The sequence below is a fragment of the Mesoplodon mirus genome (genome assembly GCF_964341445.2).
Source record: "Mesoplodon mirus genome assembly, chromosome: 5".
NCBI lineage: Eukaryota > Metazoa > Chordata > Mammalia > Artiodactyla > Ziphiidae > Mesoplodon > Mesoplodon mirus.
The window spans coordinates 136,742,024-136,761,345 of NC_138980.1; the positions used below are offsets into that span (position 1 = coordinate 136,742,024).

Sequence of the window (19,322 nt, forward strand, 5' to 3'; positions counted from 1 at the left end):
TTATTGATTTGACTGCTCTCCCTCTTTTTCTTGATGAGTCTGGCTAATGGATTATCAATTTTGTTTATCTTCTCAAAGAACCAGCTTTTAGTTTTATTGATCTTTGCTATTGTTTTCTTTGTTTCTATTTCATTTATTTCTGCTCTGTCTTTATGATTTCTTTCCTTCTCCTAGCTTTGGGTTTTCTTTGTTCTTCTTCTCTAGTTCCTTTAGGTGTAAGGTTAGATTGTTTATTTGAGATTTTTCTTCTTTCTTGACGTAGGCTTGTATAGCTATAAACTTCCCTCTTAGAACTGCTTTTGCTGCATCCCATACGTTTTGGATCGTTGTGTTTTCATTGTCATTTGTCTGTAGGTATTTTTTGATTTCTTCAGTGATCTCTTGGTTATTTAGTAACCTATTGTTTAGCCTCCATGTGTTTGTGTTTTTTACGTTTTTTTCCCCTGTAATTCATTTCTAATCTCATAGTGTTGTGGTCAGAAAAGATGCTTGATATGATTTCAATTTTCTTAAATTTACTGAGGCTTGATTTGTGACCCAAGATGTGATCCTGGAGAGTGTTCCGTGCGCATTTGAGAAGAAAGTGTAATCTGCTGTTTTTGGATGGAATGTCCTATAAATATCAATTAAATCTATCTGGTCTGTTGTGTCATTTAAAGCTTCTGTTTCCTTATTTATTTTCATTTTGCATGATCTGTCCATTGGTGTAAATGAGGTGTTAAAGTCCCCCACTATTATTGTGTTACAGTCAATTTCCTCTTTTAGAGCTGTTAGCAGTTGCCTTATGTATTGAGGTGCTCCTATGTTGGGTGCATATTTATTTATAATTGTTATGTCTTCTTCTTGGATTGATCCCTTGATCATTATGTAGTGTCCGTCCTTGTCTCTTATAACATTCTTTATCTTAAAGTCTATTTTATCTGATATGAGTATTGCTACCCCAGGTTTCTTTTGATTTCCATTTGCATGGAATATCTTTTTCCACCCCTCACTTTCAGTCTTTATGTGTCCGTAGGTCTGAAGTGGGTCTCTTGTAGACAGCATATATATGGGTCTTGTTTTTGTATCCATTCAGCAAGCCTGTGTCTTTTGTTGGAGCACTTAATTCATTCAAGATTAAGGAAATTATCGATATGTATGTTCCTCTTACCATTTTCTTAATTGTTTTGGGTTTGTTTTTGTAGGTCCTTTTCTTCTCTTGTGTTTCCCACTTAGAGAAGTTCCTCTCGCATTTGTTGTAGAGCTATTTTGGTGGTGCTGAATTCTCTTAGCTTTTGCTTGTCTGTAAATTTTTTGATTTCTCCATCGAATCTGAATGAGATCCTTTCTGGGTAGAGTAATCTTGGTTGTAGTTTCTTCCCTTTCATCACTTTAAGTATATCATGCCACTCCATTCTGGCTTGTAGAGTTTCTGCTGAGAAATCAGGTGTTAATCTTATGGGAGTTCCCTTGTATGTTATTTGTCATTTTTCCCTTGCTGCTTTCAAAAATTTTTCTTTGTCTTTAATTTTTGCCGATTTGATTACTATGTGTCTTGCTGTGTTTCTCCTTGGGTTTATCCTGTATGGGACTCTCTGCGCTTCCTGGACTTGGGTGGCTCTTTCCTTTCCCATGCTAGGGAAGTTTTCGACTATAATCTCTTCAAATATTTTCTCTGGTTCTTTCTCTCTCTCTTCTCCTTCTGGGACCCCTATAATGAGAATGTTGTTGCGTTTAATGTTGTTCCAGAGGTCTCTTAGGCTGTCTTCATTTATTTTCATTCTCTTTTCTCTATTCTTTTCTGTGGCCGTGAATTCCACCATTCTGTCTTCCAGGTAACTTATCCATTCTTCTGCCTCAGTTATTCTGCTATTGATTCCTTCTACTGTAGTTTTTATTTCAGTTATTGTATTGTTCATCTCTGTTTGTTCTTTAATTCTTCTAGGTCTTTTTTAAACATTTCTTGCATCTTCTCGATCTTTGCCTCCATTGTTTTTCCGAGGTCCTGGATCATCTTCACTATCATTATTCTGAATTCTTTTTCTGGAAGGTTGCCTATCTCCACTTCATTTAGTTGTTTTTCTGGGGTTTTATCTTGTTCCTTCATCTGGTACATAGCCTTCTGCCTTTTCGTCTTCTCTTTCTGTGAACGTGGTTTTTGTTCCAGTCTGCAGGATTGTAGTTCTTGCTTCTGCTCTCTGCCCTCTGGTGGATGAGGCTGTCTAAGAGGCTTGTGCAAGTTTCCTGATGGGAGGGGCTGGTGGTGGGTAGAGCTGACTGTTGCTCTGGTGGGCAGAGCTCAATAAAACTTTAATCTGCTTGACTGCTGATGGGTGGTGCTGGGTTACCTCCCTTTGGGTTGTTTGGCCTGAGGCAACCCAACACTGGAGCCTTCCCTGGCTCTTTGTTGGGGCTAATGGCAGACTCTGGGAGAGCTCACGCCAAGGAGCACATCCCAGAACTTCTGCTGCCAGTTTCCTTGTCCCCACGGTGAGCCACAGCCACCCCCGCCTCTGCAGGAGACCCTCCAACACTAGCAGGTAGGTCTGGTTCAGTCTCCCCTGGGGTCACTGCTCCTTCCCCTGGGTTGCTATGCTCACAGTACTTTGTGTGTGGCCTCCAAGAGTGGAGTCTCTGTTTCTCCCAGTCCTGTCGAAGTCTTGCAGTCAAATCCCACTAGGCTTCAAGGTCTGATTCTCTAGCAATTCCTCCTCCTGTTGCCGGACCCCCAGGTTGGGAAGCCTGATGTGGGGCTCAGAGCCTTCACTCCAGTGGGTGGACTTCTGTGGTATAAGTGTTCTCCTGTCTGTGAGTCACCCACCCACCAGCTATGGGGTTTGATTTTACTGTGATTGTGCCCCTCCTACTGTCTCATTGTGGCTTCTCCTTTGTTTTGGATATGGAGTATCTTTTTTAGTGAGTTCCAGTGTCTTCCTGTCGTTGATTGTCGAGCAGCTAGTTGTGATTCTGGTGTCCTCACAAGAGGGAGTGAGAGCACGTCCTTCTACTCCGCCATCTTGGTTCCTCTTCTGTATTCTTTTAACACATTTAGTTTTAACTGTGGCTTCTGGGAAAAAAAGAAATCTTAAACCAAAAACATGAATATAATGGTAGTAATTTTATCCACTGCAGAAGAACAGTAGGTGCTATATGTTTGAGAAGATGAACCTCCTGGACCCTGAAAATTTTTGTTAACTTTTTAATTTATATTGGAATATAGTGATTAACAATGTTGTGACAGTTTCAGGTACACAGCAAAGTGACTCAGCCATACATATGCATGTATCCATTCTCCCCCAAACTCCCCTCCCATCCAGGCTGCACATAACATTGACCAGAGTTCCCTGTGCTGTACAGTGTGTCCTTGTTTGTTCTCCATTTTAAATATGGCTTTGTGTATACGTCAATCCCAAACTCCCTAACTATCCCTTTCCCCCACACTTGCCCCTTGGTAACCATAAGTTCATTCTCTAAGTCTGTGAGTCTGTTTCTGTTTTGTAAATAAGTTCATTTGTATCATTTCTTTTTAGATTGCACATATAAGCAATATCATATGATATTTCTTTCTCTGTCTGACTTACTTCACTCAGTATGACAATCTCTAGGTCCATCCGTGTTGCTGCAAATGGCATTATTTCATTCTTTTTAATGGCTGAGTAATATTTCATTGTATATATGTACCATATCTTCTTTATCCATTCCTCTGTCGACGGACATTTAGGTTGCTTCCATGTCTTGCCTATTGTAAACAGTACTGCAGTGAACATTGGGGTTCATGTATCCTGTCGGACCATGTTTTTCTCAGGATATATGCCCAGGAGTGGGATTATGCGGTCATGTGGTAGCTCTATTTTTAGTTTTTTGAGGAACCTTCATGCTGTGAAGGTGGCTGTACTAATTTACATTCCCACCAAGAGTGTAGGAGGGTTCCCTTCTTTCCACACCCTCTCCAGCATTTATTGTTTGTGGATTTTTTTGATGATGGCCATTCTGACTTGTGTGAGGTGATATCTCATTGTAGTTTTGATTTGGATGAAATTAAGTATTTTTAATGGGTGCTTTTATTTATAGATCTTGGTACCTTTTCCCCTCTTATTTCACCCTTCTGCCTTTTGCCCTGTAGTGTCTGCACATTTGTTTTCACTAGTTTCATGCTATGAACATGTTTGGAGGTGGGTGCAGTACTTCCCTCTACACAGCAGCTGAGCTAAACTTGTACGTTTGTCAGGGCCCAAGGGAGGGAGGAACAGACTCTCCAGATGTGGGAAGAACCTACATAGTTCATTGTGTGTGTTTGGAATCGTTCTAGTCAATATGTTCAGTTTGTGTGTAAATTTCAGATCTTATTAGAAGAGAGCACAAGGTTTTTTGTTTATGAAATTGGCTTTGGGGTTTAAAAAGGCAAAAAATCATATGCGACACTATGGCTTTACGTGAATTTTTTTTTGAAGTTATGGAAACACTTTTTACTTTTCGTTATAGTTTTTCCCAAATTGAATGTCATATCATTCCTACTAGGAGATCTACGATCTGAATTAATTTTTGAAACTTATTTGAAAATGCGCTTTCACTAATAATCCCTTTGCCCCAGATAAAATACCCAGGAGCTGATATGGATATCACTTTGTCTGCTCCATCATTTTGCCGTCAAATTAGCCCAGAGGAATTTGAATACCAAAGAGTATACGGCTCTCAGGAACCTCTGGCAGCATTGTTGGAGGAAGTCATCACAGATGCCAAACTCTCCAGTAAAGAAAAGAAGAAAAAATTGAAGCAGGTAAAAAGGATATTCTTCATAAGTCATTTCTTCTCCCTACCGTTCTTAGGTTGTTTTGTTTCCTTTTTATTCCCTGTTTTAATAGGTTTCATACGAATCTCATCTTCTGAGACAGAGCAGTTTTGAAAGTAAATTATTCATTTCATATATTAATTTACACAATTATGGTCAGTTTTCCAGGTCTTTATTCTCCAATGTAGATATTTTACCATTATTGAGCTCTTCATTTATGAAGCTATTCTCTAATATTTGTCTGTGGTTTTGATATGTGGTATGATGTGAGTTAGTGGAGCAATTACTTTAAATTCAGAGAAGCTGTCAAGTGAGGACAGTTTCTTTGGATTTTTTTGAAAGGCAAATCAGACTGAATTCACAAGTGTAAAATGTCCAGAATTTAAGAGTCTTTGGTTTTACATAGCCACTATCAAATTGGTTTCATGCTGCAGGCATCACTAAAAGTTTTTAGTTCTCATTAAACAACACAGCTTAGGGTTTCAGAGAAGAGTTTTCAACTCAGCATAGGTTTAACTTGATGTTTTTTAAAACCTGAAGTGTAATTGATTTACAATGTTGTGTTAGTTTCAGGTATACATACCTTGATCTTTTTTTTTTGTTTGTTTGCTTTTGTTTTTGTTTTTGTCTCATAAGTCTCTTATTCAACACACTCCCCAGCTTTCTTCCTTTTTTTAAATTGTTTTTAACATCTTTTTTTTTAACATCTTTATTGGAGTGTAATTGCTTTACAATGGTGTGTTGGTTTCTGCTGTATAACAAAGTGAATCACCTATACATATACATATATCCCCATATCCCCTCCCTCTGGTGTCTCCCTCCCATGCTCCCTATCCCACCCCTCTAGGTGGTCACAAAGCACCGAGTTGATCTCCCTGTGCTATGCAGCTGCTTCCCACTAGGTATCGATTTTATGTTTGGTGGTGTATATATGTCCATGCCACTCTCTCACTTCGTCCCAGCTTACCCTTCCCCTTCCTCGTGTCCTCAAGTCCATGCTCTACATCTGCGCCTTTATTCCTGTCCCGCCTCTAGGTTCTTCAGAACCATTTTATTTTTTTTTTGGATTCCATGTGTATGTATTGGCATACGATATTTGTTTTTCTCTTTCTGAGTTACCACTCTGTATGACAGAGTCTGAGTCCACCCACCTCACTACAAATAACTCAATTTCCTTTCCTTTTATGGCTGAGTGATATTCCATTGTATATATGTGCCACATCTTCTTTATCCATTCATCTGTCGATGGACACTTAGGTTGCTTCCATGTCCTGGCAGTTGTAAATAGAGCTGCAGTGAACATTGTGGTACATGACTCTTTTTGAACTATGGTTTTCTCAGGGTATATGCCCAGTAGTGGGATTGCTGGTTCGTATGGTAGTTCTATTTGTAGTTTTTTAAGGAACCTCCATACTGCTCTCCATAGTGGCTGTATCAATTTACATTCCTACCAACAATGCAAGAGGGTTGCATTTTCTCCACACCCTCTCCAGCATTTATTGTTTGTAGATATTTTGATGATAGCCATTCTGGCTGGTGTGAGGTGATACCTCATTGTAGTTTTGATTTGCGGTTCTGTAATGATCAGTGACGTTGAGCATCCTTTCATGTGTTTGTTGGCAATCTGTATATCTTAGAAGAAAGTGTATTCTGTTGTTTTTGGATGGAATGTCCTATAAATATCAATTAAGTCCATCTTGTTTAATGTATCATTTAAATCTGTGTTTCCTTATTTATTTTCATTTTGGATGATCTGTCCATTGGTGAAAGTGGGATGTTAAAGTCCCCTAGTATGATTGTGTTACTGTCGATTTCCCCTTATATGGCTGTTAGCTTTTGCCTTATGTATTGAGGTGGTCCTATGTTGGGTGCATAAATATTTACAATTGTTATATCTTCTTCTTGGATTGATCCCTTGATCATTATGTAGTGTCCTTCTTTGTCTCTTGTAATAGTCTTTATTTTAAAATCTGTTTTGTCTGATATGAGAATTACTACTCCAGCTTTCTTTTGATTTCCAATTGCATGGAATATCTTTTTCCATCCCCTCACTTTCAGTCTATATGTGTCTCTAGGTCTGAAGTGGATCTCTTGTAGACAGCTTATATATGGGTCTTGTTTTTGTATCCATTCAGCCAGTCTATGTCTTTTGGTTGGAGCATTTTATCCATTTACATTTAAGGTAATTATTGATATGTATGTTCCTATTCCCATTTTCTTAATTGTTTTGGGTTTGTTATTGTAGGTCTTTTCCTTTTCTTGTGTTTCCTGCCTAGAGAAGTTCCTTTAGCATTTGTTGTAAAGCTGGTTTGGTGGTGCTGAATTCTCTTAGTTTTAGCCCGTCTGTAAAGGTTTTAATTTCTCCACTGAATCTGAATGAGATCCTTGCTGGGTAGAGTAATCTTGGTTGTAGGTTTTTCCCTTTCATCACTTTAAATATGTCCTGCCACTCCCTTCTGGCTTGCAGAGTTTCTGCTAAAAGATCAGCTGTTAACCTTATTGGGATTCCTTTGTATGTTATTTGTTGCTTTTCCCTTGCTGCTTTTAATATTTTTTCTTTGTATTTAATTTTTGATAGTTTGATTAATATGTGTCTTGGCATGTTTCTCCTTGGCTTTATCCTGTATGACACTCTCTGCGATTCCTGGACTTGATTATTTCCTTTCCCATATTAGGGAAGTTTTCAACTATAATCTCTTCAAATATTTTCTCAGTCCCTTTTTTTTTCTCTTCTTCTTCTGGGACCCCTATAATTCAAATGTTGGTATGTTTAATGTTGTCCCAGAGGTCTCTGAGATTGTCCTCAATTCTTTGCAGTTTTTTTTCTTTATTCTGCTCTGTAGTAGTTATTTCCACTATTTTATCTTCCAAGTCACTTATCTGTTCTTCTGCCTCAGTTATTCTGCTATTGATTCCCTCTAGAGAATTTTTAATTTCATTTATTGTGTTGTTCATCATTGTTTGTTTGCTCTTTAGTTCTTCTAGGTCCTTTTTAAACGTTTCTTGTATTTTCTCTATTCTATTTCCAAGATTTTGGATTATCTTTACTATCATTACTCTGAATTCTTTTTCAGGTAGACTGCCTATTTCCTCTTCATTTGTTTACTCTGGTGGGTTTTTACCTTGATCCTTCATCTGGAGCATCTGTGTATTTCTCTCTCTTCTCATTTTGTGTAACTTACTGTTTTTGGGGTCTCCTTTTCACAGGCTGCACGTTCTTAGTTCCTGTTGTTTTGGGTGTCTGCTCTCATTGGGTAAGGTTGGTTCAGTGGGTTGTGTAGGCTTCCTGGTGGAGGGGACTGGTGCCTGTGAGGCTGAATCTTGTCTTTCTGGTGGACAGGACTGTGTCCGGTTGTGTGTTTTGCAGTGTCTGTGACCTTATTATGATTTTAAGCAGCCTCTCTGCTAATGAGTGGGGTTGTGTTCCTGTCTTGCTAGTTGTTTGGCATAGGGTGTCCAGCACTGTAGCTTGCTGTTCATTGAGTGGAGCTGGGTCTTAATATTGAGATGGAGATCTCTGGGAGAGCTTTTGCCATTTGATATCATGTTGGGCTGGGAGGTCTCTGGTGGACCCATGTCCTAAACTCGGCTCTTCTACCTCAGAGGCTCAGGCCTGACACCTGACCAGATCACCAAGACCCTGTCAGCCACACGGCTCCAAACTCCAGAACTCCACACTCCAGAGGCCCTCCTTTGGAGGTGCTTCCTCTCCCCTTCCACACAGGTCCTACCTTGATCTTTTTTTTTCTTTTTTTTTTTTTTTTGCGGTTCGCGGCCCTCTCACTGTTGTGGCCTCTCCCGTTGCGGAGCACAGGCTCCGGATGCGCAGGCTCAGCGGCCATGGCTCACGGGCCCAGCTGCTCTGTGGCATGTGGGATCTTCCCAGACCGGAGCACGAATCCATGTCCCCTGCATCGGCAGGCAGACTCTCAACCACTGCACCACCAGGGAAGTCCTACCTTGATCATTTTTAAAGTATTGATTCAAGAGCAAGTGAATGGTGTTTATTTTTAAAGACTGACTCCTGCATAGCCTGATTTCTGATCATACCACCTAAGATTAAACACAAAGCACAAGGGTTCTAGATTCCCATCCTGTTCTTCTCAGAGTAATTTTGGAGAAGAGTTCAGTGGTGACGATCAAAGGAAAAACATATTGCTTCTCTGTAAGCTTTTTGTAAAGTAATGTATGCCAGCATGTTTTCTCTTCCATTTGTGTAGAAGCAGGTGGGGCTAAGCTGGAGAAGCAGGGAGATGGGGAAATATTGGGCCAGATTTTCTTTGACTGTGTAGAACATAAGTCAGAATGACTTGTGAATATTTTAGAAGGGAGGTGTGTTTATAGTTGGCAGGGGAGAAATTTTAAGAAGTATGACTAAAGCGAGTTTATTGGAAGATTAGATCAAATTAAAGATGAATCTGATCTACTGAAAGTGCAATCCAATGATTTAACAAAAAGAAATAGATTTGTGTTGAAGTGAACTTGTGATCTGTTTTCTTCTTATTTTCTTTTCTGATGGAAAGCAGTAAACGTTAAAACAAAACAAAAATAGGGAAGTATTGCATCAAAAACTTATTTTAAAATTACAGTGCCCAATTTTATTGACTTTTATTTGTTTTTTTGACACTTCTTGGATTTTTTTTTTTTTTTTTTTTAGTTTCAAAAGTCCTATCCTGAAGTCTACCAAGAACGATTTCCTACACCAGAAAGTGAAGCACTTCTGTTTCCTGAAAAACCTAAAGCAAAACCACAGCTGCTGATGTGGGCACTAAAAAACCCCTTCCAACCATTTCAAAGAACTAGAAGTTTTCGGATGTAATACTTGGATAGCTGTTAAAGACCTCTGTTGTTGCTGTTGTTTTTGAGTAAATAGGTGGTTAGAGGACTATGGTGGTGGAAGAAACAAGCACATAAACCACAGACTACTGAATTATAAAGATTTCCTGACTTCAAAAAATGTTGAGCCATTATCAGTATTTTTATAAAACTCAATGCTGTTTTTAAAGTGTACAAACCAATTAAAAATAATGAGACAAATATATAGTGGTAAAGTTAATGTTTTTAATTTGTTACAAAATGTAAGGGTATTTTCATTTTTTTATTGTTTCCTATGGTGTTTATAAAATATTTGTGTGTACATCCTAGTTACTGATGTCTTTGTGATAACCAAGACTGAAAAATAGTGTATATGTTTGAATAAGAATGACACTGGGTACTGTTACTGTGATGCTATTGACCTGATAGCCAATTGTGATTTCTGCTGTATAAATTGTTTTTCACTGTTGCACAAAGATTCTTAATGTTCTTTATTACAATGGCTGTGTCTTTTGTTGCAGATCTGTTGGGTGCTATGACAGATTTTATGAAAGCTAGTTCTTTTATGTTGTATGTATTAGTTGGTGTTTACTTGTAAGTGAAGTAGATTTTCATCTGCCTGCAGTGGTATAATTTCAGTCTTGGCTAAAGATGGAAAATTGAACTGGATAAATTCTTTTGGTCTCATTAGCCCTGTGATTCTAAGTTAAATCTTTGTTGTTTCATGAAAAACACAAATGGGTTAAGTAAAATGAGACTACTTCCTTTATAAGTATCAGTATATTTTCCCTAGCTTCCTCATCCTTTTGAAAGTAAATGGAATGTAAATAAATACTGTTCTTTTTAATACTGTACATGGTGTTTCTTTTTTGGCATTTATTTAGGTCAGGGAGTTCCCTAGTGGTCCATTGGTAAAGAATCCGCCTTACAATGCAGGGGACGTGGGCTCAATCCCTGGTCAGGGAACTAAGATCCCACATGCCGTGGGGAAACTAAGCCTGCATGCCACAGCTACAGAGACCACGCACTCCGGAACCTGTGTGCCACAACTAGAGAGAAGCCCGTGCACCACAATGAAGAGACCACACGCCACAATGAAAGATCCCACATGCCTCAACGAAGATCCCGCGTGTGGCAACTAAGACCCAACGCAGCCAAAAATAAATAAAATAAGTAGATAAAATTAAAAAAAAAAGAATATATATATTTAGGTCAGTCAGAGAGCATCTTCAGATGCTAAACGTCATCGCCTTAGCTAATGTTCTCACATCAATCATTTATTTCTATGATAAAATAAGAAGTGAGTTTTGGGCTTTTGTACTAGACTTTAGGAGGTGTTTTGTCCATTTCTTTTGCTTTGCTTTGCCCTCTTGCAAATAGTGGTACACTTAAACTATGGAGCAGCTGGAATGCTTCTTTTGAGACTGATTACCCAAAAAGCTAAGAGCAGCACTCACTAATTGGCTTGCTCTGCTCTTTGGACTGAATTTTCCTTGCACTTGAGACCCCCCTCTGTTCTTTCATAGCAGAATGCCTCCTGCAGTGGACTTCCTCTTCAAAGATGGAAATAAGTATTCCTATTGGTTTGAGTACCCCTTATCATGCAAGTGTGGAAAGTAATGGGAGATTTCTAGTGTTTCAGTATTTTATTCTTAGACCTTGGAATTCTGTTTAGAGCAAATAATAAATCTACTTTCTGCTCTATTTGTTCCCTGAGGTAGAATTTACTTCCTAGAATCTCCTCTTCTGTTGCTTATCTTTGGGAATATATGTTACTGTTTTCTTTTTTTTCCCTTAAGTTTACTTTTTTTATTGTTAATATCACATACTTACGGAGAGATCATAAAACATAACCACCACCTACATGTGAAATGGAGGAGTGGATAAAACCAGTTTTTCAAAGTGGGTGTGCCAATTAACAGCCCATCAGCAGTGTATAAGAGTTCCTGTTACTTACCATCCTCACCAAAACTTGCTATTGGCAGTTTGAATGGTCAGTGTGGTGGATGTATAATGGCATCTCATTATGGTTTTACTTTGTGTTATTAATATGGCTGAAGACTTTTCCCACATTTTTTTGGACTTTTTTCACTTTTGTTCAAATTTTAATATCAGCTTGTCAGGCTATACACACACACACACAGTTGAGATTTTGATTTTGATTGTATTGAACTTATAACTCTATGTGGAGAGAATTGCAGTCTTTATGATATTGAGTCTTCTAGTCCGTGAACATGCTTTATCCCTCCATTTGTTTAGAATAAATGAGAAAAAAATTTAAATTTCTCTGTAAACGTTTGCAAGTCTTTTATTAGATTTGTTTCCAGATATTTGATACTTAAAAAAAAGTTAATATCAAATTTTTCTTTTTTTTTTTTTGGCTGTGCTGCGTGGCATGTGGAACTTCCCCAACCAGGGATTGAACCTGTGCCCCTTGCAGTGGAAGTGTGGAGTCTTAACCACTGGACCACCAGGGAAGTCCCAAAATTTTCAAATATATGAAAAGGTAAAGATAATAGTACCCATCCCTAGCTTCAACAGTTATTATTTAACTGTTTGCTCCTATGGTAAATGGGGTTATTTATTTATTTTTTTCTATATTTCTTTTCTTTTTTAATTTTTATTTATTTAAGTTTTGGCTGCATTGGGTCTTCGTTGCAGTGCGCGGGCTTCTCATTGTGGTGGCTTCTCTTGTTGCAGAGCGTGGGCTCTAGGCGCACGGGCTTCAGTAGTTGTGGCATGTGGGCTCAGTAGTTGTGGCTCACGGGCTCTAGAGCGCAGGCTCAGTAGTTGTGGCACACGGTCTTAGTTGCTCCATGGCATGTGGGATCTTCCCGGACCAGGGCTCGAACCCTTGTCCCCTGCACTGGCAGGCAGATTCTTAACCACTGTGCCACCAGGGAAGTCCAATGGGGTTATTTTTAAATTTCCATTTTCTGTTTGTTGCTTATATGTAGTATAAACTAATTTTTGTGTCCAGATTTTTGTACCCAACAAGCTTGCTAGACTTCCCCATTCACTCTAGTGTGATTCTTCTGGATTTTCTGCATTCACCACATAATAAGCAAACAATGACACTTTTTGTTTTTCATTTCTGTGGTTGACAGCATCTAAAATGTCTCCAGTGATCCCTGCCTTTTCGTGTTTATGCCCTTGTGTAATCTCCCCTCCTTGAGTGTGTGACCTTGGATATCATGACACAGTTTTAACAAGTAGAATATAGCAAAAGGGATGGGATATCACTTTTGAGATTAGATCACAAAGACTCTGGCTTCCATCTTGCTGGCCCTCTCTCTTGTTCTCTCCCGGGCTTCCTCTGAGGGAAGCCAGCTTCCCTCTTGTGAGCTGCCCTATGGAGAGGCCCCTCAGGCAAGGAAATAACATCTCTGCTGAATAGCCAGTGAGGACAGAAGGCCTGCCAACAGCTGTATGAGTGATCTTGGAAGTGGATCTACTGACGCCTGCCAACAGCCATGTGAGTGATGTTGTTTTGGTTTTGATTTTTTTTGGCTGCACCACACAGCATGCGGGATTCTTAGTTCCCTGACCAGGGATCCAACCCGCGCCCCCTGGAGTGGAAGCATGGAGTCTTAACCACTGGACCACCAGGGAAGTCCCCATGTGAGTGATGTTGGAAGTGGATTCTCCCTTAGTTGAGCCTTGAGATGAAGGCAGCCTTAGCTGACATCTTGATTGCAGCCTGTGAGAGATTCAGCTAAACTGTTTCTGGATTCTGGACCCACAGAAAATATGATATAATGTTTGTTGCTTTAAGCCATTTAATCTAGGGTGATTTATTATGAAGCAATAGATACAATAGAGTTTATACTTCTTTCTTCCCTACATCCCTGCATCCTTCCCTCTTTTGCTTTTTTTTAAACCATTGTGAAAGGTCACTCCTTATCTTCAGTGATGCATTTGTTTGCAATCTTTGTGCATTCTTATATTTTAGTTTTGTACCTTATAAACAGTATACAGTTGGAATATTTTTTTTAAGAAGCCAACTTGATAATCTTTGTTTTTAATTGTAACATTTAGACAAATTGTATTTAATATAATTACTTTATATTTTGGTATAAATCTTTGTTGAATTTTCTAACACTTTGTCTCCACTTTCTTGCCTTTGTTTGGAGTTAAAAAATAATTTCATGTTTTCTTCTACTAATCTGAAACTTAGACACTCTGTTTCTAATCTTATTGGACCCCTAGAAATTACATCTTGCATACTAATTTATCAAAGTTAAGTTAGTCATTACCTTTTAACCCTCCTCAGACTCTTTAGGGAGTTGAAAGCACTAAGAACACCCTCCCAAATTAGATATTATTGTTGTAATATATTTTAATTGTGTTGTTTTAAAGCCTCATAACGTGTTATTATGTACAGTCCTTGTTTAATAGGCTTATCTACATACTTTACCACTTTTTTTTCCTTCTGAAAATACATTCTTTAGAATTTATCTTTAGTAAGGGTTTGTTGGTTTTTGTTAGTCTGAAAACATTTTATTTTGCTATTATTCTTTTTTTAAAACAGCTTCTTTTGTGATAGAATTCACACACCGTACAATTAACCCCTTTAAAGTGTGGTTAGCACCATAATTAAATGGTCTTTGGTATGTGACATTTAAAATTTTTTAAAGTTGTGGTAAAATATATATAACGTAAAATTGGCCATTTTAACCATTTTTAAGTGTACATTCAGTATATGGAATGCCCTCGTTCTTTTTTTTTTTTTTTTTTACATCTTTATTGGAGTATAATTGCTTTACAATGGTGTGTTAGTTTCTGCTTTATAACAAAGTGAATCAGTTACACATATACATATGTTCCCATATCTCTTCCCTCTTGTGTCTCCCTCCCTCCCACCCTCCCTATCCCACCCCTCTAGGTGGTCACAAAGCACCGAGCTGATCTCCCTGTGCTATGCGGCTGCTTCCCACTAGATATCTATTTTACGTTTGGTAGTGTATATATGTCCATGCCACTCTCTCATTTTGTCACAGCTTACCCTTCCCCCTCCCCATATCCTCAAGTCCATTCTCTAGTAGGTCTGTGTCTTTATTCCTGTCTTTCCCCTAGGTTCTTCATGACCTTTTTTCCCCTTAGATTCCATATATATGTGTTAGCATATGGTATTTGTCTTTCTCTTTCTGACTTACTTCACTCTGTATGACAGACTCTAGGTCCAGCCACCTCACTACAAATAACTCAATTTCATTTCTTTTTATGGCTGAGTAATATTCCATTGTATATATGTGCCACATCTTCTTTATCCATTCATCCGATGATGGACACTTAGGTTGTTTCCGTCTCCTGGCTATTGTAAATAGAGCTGCAATGAACATTTTGGTACATGACTCTTTTTGAATTATGGTTTTCTCAGGGTATATGCCCAGTAGTGGGATTGCTGGGTCATATGGTAGTTCTATTTGTAGTTTTTTAAGGAACCTCCATACTGTTCTCCATAGTGGCTGTACCAATTCACATTCCCACCAGCAGTGCAAGAGCGTTCCCTTTTCTCCACACCCTCTCCAGCATTTATTGTTTGTAGATTTTTTGATGATGGCCATTCTGACCAGTGTGAGATGATATCTCATTGTAGTTTTGATTTGCATTTCTCTAATGATTAATGATGTTGAGCATTCTTTCATGTGTCCTTGTTCTTTAAAGGTATTTCTGCTGCATGTAGAATTCTAGGTTGATAGTTATTTTATTTCAGTACATTGTAGTTATCATTCCTTTGTTAGCTGGTTTCTGTTGTTACGGTGAGAAGTCAACTGCCACTCTAATTGTCATTCTTCTGCAGATAATGTATCTTTTTTTGGCAGGCTGCTTTTTCAGATTTTCTCATTGTCTTTGATGGTCTGCAGTTTATGATGCTGTATCTAATTTACATGATGTGCTTTTTAAACAATTATTCTACTTGGATTTGTGGGGCCTCTTAAGAGGATTGAAGTCTTTTGTCACTTTAAATATTACCTTTGTCACAATCTCAACTCTGCTTTTGAATCTCTAATTAAACTATTTTAGATCTTTTCTATCCTCTGTTTTAAGCTTCCATAGTTTGTCTTTCTGTGCTGCATTATGGATAATTTCTTCAGTCTTTATTCCTTTTCAGCACTTTTCCCTTTGGGTATGTCTGGTTTCCTATTAAATGCTTATATCCGCTATTATGGAATTTATATCCATTTACAGCTCAGGAAACAGAGACTCAGTTAAGACTGGGTAACTTCCCCAAGACTACCCATCTTGTAAGTAGCAACATAATAGGCAGTCACAACCGGCTCTTTCTGAACTGCACAGCCCAGGCTCCTCACTAAGATGTCTTATTGTCTCCCAATGAGCACTGTTTTATATTTTTATGTGCACTTTTTAGATCTTACTTATAAGCTCACGTTATTTTTCAGCCTATACTTTCTAAAATTTAATATCTCAAATTTCTTTTTGATTTGCATTGTTGTCTTGACCTAGCATTTTGCCGAATTCACTTCCAGTTTCTTCTGGTCACTGTCTACAGATATCTGCTGAAGCTTTTTTCATTGCATTTCCCACAAAAAGTTTGCAGCAGTGATGAAAACCAAGTATTTCTGTGAAGCTCTGTGGATGCAATCATGTATTTGCTTTACTTGTAGGTATGACTTTTAAGGTATTTTTAATTTTTATGTGTAATTGCTTTTATTTTTAGGTATGATGAGTAGAAAATATCCCATAGATTATCATTGCTCTGAGGGACTATGATAAGGAATTTATCAAGTGAGTGTTCCGTATAGAAAATCTGAGCAATACAGCAATTTTTTAAGGTTGAATATACCACATGTATGAGCATGGTGATGAAATTCAGTCATTCATCACTCTGATCTCTCACACATCTTTGTGTTCCTGCATCTGCCTTCGGGGAAGTCATATCTGGGGTCTAGCAAATGTAATAGACATATGGGTCATGACTTAACATTTGTGTTGTCCAGGAGCTTGATTCTGATTCCCACCTCTAGAAGAGGGTTTCTGTACCTTTTTATAGGAAATATAACTTAAAAAGAGCCAGTAGTTGTGAACTGTTTATGTACAAGAAGAGGAAACTAAATATTCCCTTGTTTGGAATGTCACAAAAATCTTTTATCATGATTAAAAGAGGAATCAGTTAAAATGGCTCTTTACTAAATGGGCATGGCTGTATCAACTTATATCTTTATTTTTACCCTCAAGAACAAAACCCTGCAAACGTTAAAATCCTGGAGTAAAGTAAGAGTGTTATTACCTGCTAAAGTCAGTATTAAGAGGCAATTCAGCTGTGTGTCTAGCCATCATCATAGTATTTGCCTAAATTTGAAGTATTCTCTTCAGAATGAGACATAGGATATTCTAATTTTATGGCATTTGGAAACATTCTTGCATTTCCTTTCTTCTTAACACTGTATACCTGCAAAAATGTATAATACCTTGACATCATTGCATATCGGGTCTTCCACACGAACAAATTACTATAAAATATAAAGTATGATTATCAAGCCTTAGAGAAATTATTTGCTCCTGGGTATTCAAGTAATTTGAAATTTGGGATCTGGTACCACATTCATAAACAGAGAATTTGCTTATTTGTATCAACTTGGGAATGCATTTATTATTGAATTTCATAGAAAAAAATACATTGCCTGGAATAAGTGGAGGATATATTCACTAATTTAGCAATGTAATGAGTAACTTCTGATGGACCTTTTTGTGTTTCAGTGTCTGTTTAACCTTAATGCTCAAACTTTCAATTTGAGGAAATAAAATGGGAAGAATAATGGTATAAAAGGGTACTAGCCTAATAAAAAATGTCATTTTCAGCTGTTTAGTGCATGTTTGTGTTGCTATATAAGTTCCATCATTTCTAGTGAATTTAAGATTTAGTTAAAAATCTATTTACAGTTTTTGTAAATTCCATCTTGGAGAACTATTATATGAATCGTTTGTTTCAAGGACCTAGAATATATTTTCCATAAACTGTGCCTATTTCGAAATAAAAAATAATATATGTATTTGGCTAGGCCTCTAGGTCTCCTCACTTTATAATACCTCTTTTGGAGCCCCTGGCCAGAACTGAGAACACTCATAGCATTCGGAGCCTCTTGTAGAGAATGTAACGGAAGTTATTCCTCGCTTTCCCAGCCCCCGCAAGTTTTACATATTACTGCCAGCATCTCTCTGATGGTAATAACATGGTGGTCTTCTTGAGTAGTCTAGTAAAACAAAGACTTACTTAATCAAAAAAAAAAGAGGACTAAAGATTATTTTCATAAGAAATAAGTAAACTGTAATTGATTTTTTAAATTGAAGTAGTTTTATTTTGATCAGTTGTAAGGCTAATCCAACATGGGAATAAAGAAGCCTTTTGCTTAACTGTTTCCACTAAGAACTTGTGACCTTTTGAAGGATCTTGGCAACGGTGATAACTTACCATGATAACAGAGCAGTTTATTGCTAAAAATAGTTAGGCTGGGATAAAATGCAATCTCTGACTTTCTGAGAGCCCATGAGTCCAGTTTATCTCTAGTTAACTGATATCTTTATTTATGGATGTATGTTTTAGAATCAGGTGTATTGACTCAGTTATTAAGAAAAAACCAACTAAGTCAAACCATGGAAAGCTGTTTTGAAGATTAGAATCACGTGACTGAAAACTACTTCACATGAGATCTGAAAACAGACCATAATATGAGGCACATAGGAAAATATAAAATGAAATCAGCCTTCTTGCTTACTGATTCTGCATAATTTATTAAACCTGGGTTTTTGTCCATATGCAAGTTTGGCCTAAAAGACTCCAATCTTTTAAAAGCTTTTTGTTACTTAGAAAAGATTTTAAGACTTTTCTAAAGAATGTACAGGGTGGTCAAGTCTGATTGGGTAATATTCCTTCAGTGTTTGAACTCTTAATAATTATCTGAAGCAATAAGTAACATTTACTGACAAATTAACATTTAATTAACATTTACTAATAAAAAAACATATACTGACATCATCTGTAAATTTCTTAATACTTTCTACTATTAAAATACCAAGTATAATTAGACACAATTACTGCTTAAAGACGATTTTGATTTCAAAAAGTTTTGATTTCAAAAAGTTCTCCCTCTTACCTTTTCACAGAGAATTGAATTCAATAATCTATTAAGGCCCTAGAAGTGTCCAGTTTAGGCTGTTTCACTTTTCCCAAGTCATGATCCATGTAACAAGGACAGATATTCCCAGTAGGGGTCAGTCTTGTGTTGGTAATTATTGTACCAAAAGGAAAAACTGAGGATTTTATTTAAAAGTCAAGTATATTTTGTATAATTAGTAAGCCATTAATCGTGGGAAGAAGAAACTTAAAAATCAGTCATCTCTGTTGCAACAAAAGTATCTGTGGCTAATATTTTGGCTCCTCTATTACCATATTTACCCCCAAAGCTTCAGAAGGCTTCTGTTCAGAAGGCTTGCTAAATACTCTCCAAAAGCTCCTCTATTTAGGCTTGCTAAATACTCTCCAAAAGCTCCTCCTTTTGGCTCCTCTATTACCATATTTACCCCCAAAGCTTCAGAAGGCTTCTGTTCAGAAGACTTGCTAAATACTCTCCAAAACTGAGCTATAAATGGTAAAAATGCAGCAGCAGATAATTTGGGATAAATGACAGATTATTAGATTTTAAAGTAAAAAAAAAATTGCCTGCAAAATTGAGGTTGAGAAAACCCACAGAGGTAGGATAATTTTGTGCATGTCCGT

At 37.5% G+C, this 19,322-nt stretch overlaps 1 protein-coding gene across 1 annotated transcript in view; it reads left to right on the forward strand.

The window, feature by feature from the left end:
• The window catches only part of DEPDC1B (DEP domain containing 1B), a 104,872-nt gene extending 94,462 nt beyond the window's left edge, over nt 1-10,410 (forward strand). The window contains exons 10-11 of the mRNA XM_082623354.1: nt 4,571-4,756; nt 9,426-10,410. Coding sequence (XP_082479480.1) covers nt 4,571-4,756; nt 9,426-9,587 — 348 coding nt within the window. The 3' untranslated portion in view covers nt 9,588-10,410. The remainder of the gene's footprint in view (nt 1-4,570; nt 4,757-9,425) is intronic.
• Nucleotides 10,411-19,322: the final 8,912 nt, after the last annotated feature.